The sequence below is a fragment of the Garra rufa genome, chromosome 3, assembly GCF_049309525.1.
Source record: "Garra rufa chromosome 3, GarRuf1.0, whole genome shotgun sequence".
In the NCBI taxonomy this organism is placed as follows: Eukaryota; Metazoa; Chordata; class Actinopteri; order Cypriniformes; family Cyprinidae; genus Garra; species Garra rufa.
In genome coordinates, this window is record NC_133363.1 from 60,849,220 (window position 1) to 60,855,941 (window position 6,722).

General features: G+C 44.7%; 1 protein-coding gene across 1 annotated transcript in view; it reads left to right on the forward strand.

The window, feature by feature from the left end:
- The window catches only part of LOC141331691 (B-cell receptor CD22), a 79,845-nt gene that overhangs the window by 36,935 nt on the left and 36,188 nt on the right, over positions 1 to 6,722 (forward strand). The window contains exon 5 of the mRNA XM_073836726.1: positions 6,566 to 6,576. Coding sequence (XP_073692827.1) covers positions 6,566 to 6,576 — 11 coding nt within the window. The remainder of the gene's footprint in view (positions 1 to 6,565; positions 6,577 to 6,722) is intronic.

The following is a 6,722-nucleotide window of genomic DNA, read 5'->3' on the forward strand; positions in this document are numbered from 1 at the left end:
GAATTTTGCGCATACTCAGCCCACGGTAGATACTGGCTCCAGGTGTTTTGATGTTGGGAACAGTACGTCCGAAGGTAGCGGGAGATTTCCTGTATTTTCCGTTCGGTCTGCCCGTTCGTTTGAGGGTGATATCCGGATGACAGGCTGACTGTGGTACCCAGAAGTTGGAAGAAGGCCCGCCAGACCCTGGAAATGAATTGGGGTCCCCGATCGGACACGATGTCTTCTGGGAGTCCGAAGTTCCGGAATACATTGTGGAATAGTGCCTCTGCGGTTTCTAGTGCTGTGGGGAGACCTTTGAGAGGTATTAATTTGCAAGCTTTCGAGAATCGATCGACTACCACTAAAATTGTGGTGTAACCCTGAGAGGGGGGCAGGTCTGTGGCGAAGTCAATGCCCAAGTGTGTCCAGGGTCGGCGGGGAATAGGTAACGGTTGTAATTTACCTTCGGGTAAGCGGCGTGGGGTTGTGTTGACGGCGCAGACCGAACATCCTTGGACGTACCGTTCCACTTCCCTGCTCATGTTGGGCCACCAATATTTCTGCTGGAGGAGCGAGAGGGTTCGCCTGCTGCCAGGATGTCCTGAGCCGGGGGACGTGTGCGTACTATCCAGCAGAAGGGGTCTGAGACGGCTTGGGACATAGACACGACCCGGGGGAAGCTCCGGTGGTGCAGGTTCCTCGAAGGTGGCGGCCCGTATATCTTCATCCAGCTGCCATAGTATGGGTGCGAGAAAGACAGATGGGGGTAGAATTGGATCAGGATCGTCAGAGGTAGGTTCAGGTGAGTGCATACGTGATAGGGCGTCTGCTTTGGTGTTTTTGTGGCCGGGTTGGTAAGTAATGTGGAAATTGAATCGGGCAAAGAATAATGACCAGCGAGCTTGGCGGGCATTTAGTCTCTTGGCGTTCTGAATGTACTGGAGGTTCTTGTGGTCGGTTATTACGGTGAAGGGGAACTGGGCTCCTTCCAACCAGTGCCGCCACTCTTCGAGGGCGAGCTTTATGGCCAGCAGTTCGCGGTCTCCAATTCCATAATTCTGCTCAGCTGGGGTGAGTTTTTTGGAATAGTACGCACACGGATGGAGGGATCGGGGTTCATCAGACCACTGGGACAGCACGGCTCCTACGCCCACGTCCGCCGCATCTACCTCCACCACGAAGGGCCTTGAAGGGTCGGGGTGCTTGAGGATGGGAGCGGTGGTGAACATTAGCTTTAGACGGTCGAAGGCTTGCTGAGCCTCTGGAGTCCACTGTAGTACCCGGCGACCTCCCTTTAAGAGGGAAGTGAGTGGAGCCGATAGGAGGCTATAGTTCTTTATAAAGCGTCGGTAGAAGTTAGCGAAGCCTAAGAAACGCTGAAGCTCCTTCACCGTCCTGGGCTCCGCCCACTTGGCCACTGCGTCCACCTTGCCGGCTTCCATGTGAACTCCCTCCGCAGTGATCACGTATCCGAGAAAGGAGATGGTGGGCTGATGGAATTCACATTTTTCTAATTTTAGATAGAGTTGGTACTCACGGAGGCGTTGGAGAACCTGACGGACGTGGTCTTGATGTTCTTTTAGGTTACGTGAGTAAATGAGGATATCGTCAATGTAGATGATTACGAATCGATGGAGGTAGTCGCGGAAGATTTCGTTCATGAAATTCTGAAATACGGAAGGACTGTTAGCCAGGCCATAGGGCATCACCTGATATTCATAGTGACCGGTGGGGGTGATGAAGGCGGTCTTCCACTCATCTCCTTCTCGGATACGGATCAGGTTGTATGCACTGCGGAGGTCGAGTTTGGTGAAGACACGGGCTTCCCGTAGTTCCTCCAAGGCAGCTGGCACTAGAGGAAGTGGATAGGCGAATTTCACCGTGGCGTCGTTGAGCACCCGGTAGTCAATGCAAGGTCTGAGCCCACCATCCTTCTTGGGGACGAAGAAGAAACTGGATGCTGCTGGGGACGTGGAAGGTCTGATGAACCCCTGTTGGAGAGCCTCCTGGATGTAATTCTCCATGGCTTCCTGCTCAGGACGTGAGAGGGGGTAGATCTTCCCGTGGGGTAGTTTGGCGCCTGGCAGCAGGTCGATACTACAGTCCCAGGGCCGGTGCGGTGGTAGTTGTGTGGCCCGTTCCTTGCTGAAGACATCGGTGAAAGACTGATAGACGGGGGGAATGGCGGTGGCGGATTGAGTGGCAGGGCTCTCTATGGTGGTGGCGTGCAGAGGGATAGGACGGTATGGAGACTCTGTATCTGACGAGGAAGGATGGTAGCCGTGGTCCTCACACGTTGCGCCCCACTCCAGGACCTCTCCTGTGCTCCAATCTATGCGGGGTTGGTGCTTAATGAGCCATGGTCTGCCCAGGATGACATCCACGTTGGCTCGCGGGAGTACTAGGAGGGTCAGATGTTCCCGGTGGTTGTGTTGGGAGACGAGGGTCACTTTTCTGGTCCGGCGAGATATCTTACCATCGCCCAATGGTGAGTTTTGGATTGTGGTAATTTGGTAGGTGACCTCATTTTGAACGGTGGGAATTCGATGTTTAGCAATGAAGTGTGATGAAACAAAATTGCCAGCCGCTCCGGAATCCACGAGCACATAGATGGGGAGAGTGCGAGAGTTTACTATTAGTTCAGCGGTAATATGGGGTAAGAGAGACATGGCCGGAGTAATAGATACGGTACTCACCATTGGACGAGGCGGGCGGACTGGACAGGCACTGATGAAGTGAGAGGCTTCTCCACAATATAGGCATAGACGATTATTAATTCGTCGTTTCCTCTCCGCGGGATCCAGGCGATAGGAGTCAGTAATCATAGGCTCTTCCGCATCTCGTTGGGGTGACGATGTTCGGAGTGGAGGGAAGCTGGGTACAGACTTCGTAGAAGGACACGCTGAGAGATGTTGAGAAATGCCTACTGCCTTCTTAATAAAGGTTTCCAGCGGTACGTCGTCATCGTAAATGACCATATGCTTGCGGATCTGGGGTTTAAGCCCCTTACGGTAGGCTGCTAGGAGAGCGACTTGGTTCCAACCACTGGTGGCCGCTAGAGAGCGGAAGCGCAGGGTGTAATCATGAATATTGGACGTACCTTGATTCAGAGTAATCAGTTCGTCGTGCACGGAAAGGGGAGTGAGAGCAGCTCCAAACACGTCCTTGAAGTGGGCAACGAAAGCATTATAGGAGATTAATGCATCGCTCCGTGAATTCCAGAGTGCATCCGCCCATTGAAGTGCCTGCCCAGTGAGGAGGGAAATCATAAAATATATTTTAGAACTTTCGTTTGGAAACTGGTGTGCGTTGGCTTCGATATAGAGGGAACATTGCAGGAGGAAACCATTGCAACCACCCGGGTCTCCGGAATAGTTCATGGGGCGAGAGAGGGGCGTGTTGGAAATCGTCGTTGGAGCAGCCGGTAGAGATTGACGAAGGACGTTTACAATATCCGAAAAGGAGTCGGGGGTATCTTCTGTGATAGCGGCGCTCGCCTCCATGAGTGACGTGGTGTGTTATTACTTTTGGGCTGGTATCCTGTCACGACCACACACAAAGGGAGAAGGTGAGTATCTTTCAAGGTATTTATTAACAAACGTGCACAGTACAACACACGTGCAATCGGGTGAAATAAGGTCTCTGTGGTCAAATCTTCAAACAAACACAACAGGTGAGTTCAAGTTCATAAGGATCATAGCGTTAGCAATAGTCACTTCCCTTTAACACGATTAACGTGTATCACAGGAGAACATCAGAGCAATCCACGAGGAGCACAGGAGAGACAACAGGAGGGAGAGAAGATCCACAGAGAAGCATCCATGCAACTTCGATACCAGCCGATGAGTGAGTGGCAGAGGTAGGTATATAAAGGGTGTGGTGATTGCTGGTGCAGGTGACGGTGATTAGTATTCTGGTGATGGTTCACGGGTGTGCTGTGGTGGTGATTGGCTGGTTGGTGGAGGATCGTGGTGATTGGGGCTGAGGGAACGTGCAGAGGGTGTGACACATACACTTGATTTAATACTTAATACTGTGTTGTTACCTGAATTTTCCACAGCTGTTTTTTTTTTTTTTTTTTTTTTTAGTTGATAGTTGTTCAAGAGTCCCTTGTTTGTCCTGAACAATTAAAATCTGTTCTTCAGAAAAATCCTTTAGGTCCCACAAATTCTTATTTTTTTTTTTTTTTTTAGCATTTTTTTTTTTTTGTATGATTGTGAGACCCACCTTTTTACACTGAGGACAACTAAGGGACTCATATGCAGCTTTTTCAGAAAGTTCAAACGCTCATTGATGCTTCAGAAGGAAACACAATGCATTAAGATCCGGGGGGTGAAAACTTTTTTGAATGCGAAGATCAGATTAAATATGACTTATTTTGTCTTCTGGTAACATCTAAGTATCTTCTGTAGTTTTTTAAAGGCAGTACTAAATGAAGAAAGAAAAATATATATATATATATATATATTTATATATATATATATAGAAGAAAAATAAGGAAAATATACACACCTTCATTCTGTTCAAAAGTTTACACCCCCAGCTCTTAATGCATTGTTTTTCCTTCTGGAGCATCAGTGAGCATTTGAACCTTCTGTAATAGTTGTATATGAGTAACTCAGTTGTCCTCAGTGTGAAAAGATGGATCTCAAAATCATACAGTCATTGTTGGAAAGGGTTCAAATACACAAAAATGCTGGAAAACCGAAGAATTTGTGGGACCTGAAGGATTTTTCTGAAGAACAGCAGGCAGTTTAACTGTTCAGGACAAACAAGGGACTCATGAACAACTATCACTAAACAAAAAAACACAGCTGTGGATCATTCAGGTAACAACACAGCATTAAGAATCTTTTGAACAGGGTCATTTTTATAAATTCAACTATTATTTTCTCTTGTGGACTACATGTAAACGTCTTTTATGTGAAGTATCTTATTCAGGTCAGTATTAAATAAAAAATGAACATGCATTTAGTAAGATCCCTCTTATTTTGGTAAAATAATTAATATTTTGCAGATTCTGCACGGTGTATGTAAACTTTTAACTTCAACTGTGTGTGTGTGTATATATATGTGACCCTGGACCACAAACCCAGTCTTAAGTCGCTGGGGTATATTTGTAGCAATAGCCAAAAATACATTGTATGGGTCAAAATTATCGATTTTTCTTTTATGCCAAAAATCATTAGCATACTAAGTAAAGATCATTTTCCATGAAGATATTTTGTAAATTTTCTACCATAAATATATAAAAACTTGATTTTTTTATTAGTAATATGCATTGCTAAGAACTTAATTTGGACAACTTTTAAGGCGATATTCTCAATATTTAGATTTTTTTGCACCCTCAGATTCCAGGTTTTCAAATAGTTGTATCTCAGACAAACATTGTCCATTGTCCAAACAATATATCAATGGAAAGCTTATTTACTCACCTTTCAGATGACGTAAGAATCTCAATTTCGACAAATTTACACTTATGACTGGTTTTGTGGTCCAGTGTTTATCAAAGTTGTCCTAAAACCAATACAATACCCATTCTTGTCTTAGGACAACTTTGATGAACTTTTTTGATCCACTTTAAATGTTGTGTGCATATATACAGGTGTATATATATTATATATACACACACACGCACACACTCACACACAATATACATATGACCCTCTTGTCCCACCAAACATTTTCATGAAAGGCCCATTTATAAGCTGCGGACTGTGTCCAACCTGTGTTATGCAACTAGATTTAACTTGCTTGTTAATCTGCTTTGACAAGTTCTCATATTGAAGCAAAGCATTACATCTTCTGCGTTAAAGTTCATACTGAAAGAAACTTGCCTGTTCTCCAGCACTCCTGCTCAATCTAAAGGTGAGCTCATGCATGTGACTCATACTCTCCCAAAGCATCCAAAGGGGTCCCCCTTAGAAACTTTGGCAAAATAAAATATTTCCATATAGATTGCCTGAAGCAATGACGCAAACTGCCCAGAAGATCCACAATGTAGTGCATTAGAGAGTGGAACAAGACTAAATTTGTTTAAGATAGATTAATATCTTAGGCAACATTTTTCACCTGTCACATCAATCATGTTGCAAGGATGTTTACTGGAAAGCAATCGTGGTGAAGGAAGAATCTAAGTTTGCTGTTTAAATATTTAGACATTTTCAGTGTAATAACCTTTATGTGTACTTATTCTGCCTTACTAATGTGCAATATGCAGAAACGCTGTCAGCACTGGAATTGAGGAAGAAGTAGCTTCAATGTTATTTGAGTGAATGTGATTTAAAGGAGTAGTTCACTTTCAGAACAAAAATGTACAGATAATGTACTCACCCCCTTGTCATCAAAGATGTTCACGTCTTTCTTTCTTCAGTCGTAAAGAAATTATGTTTTTTAAGGAAACATTTCCGGATTTCTCTCCATATAATGGACTTCTATGGTGTCCCCAAATTTAAACTTACAAAATGCAGCTTCAAAGGGCTCTAAATGACCCCAGCCGAGGACTAAGGGTCTTATCTAGCGAAATGATCTATTATTTTCAAAAACATTTACAATTTCTATACTTTTTAATCTCTACACAGAGTACACACAGAGGTAGACAAGATAAGCATTTGAGGTTAAAAAGTACATAAATTGTAATTTTTTTTTTTTTTTAGAAAATAACAGAATTCTTCGGCTGTGATCGTTTAGAGCCGTTTGAAGCTGCATTTTGTAAGTTTAAACTCGGGGGCACCATAGAA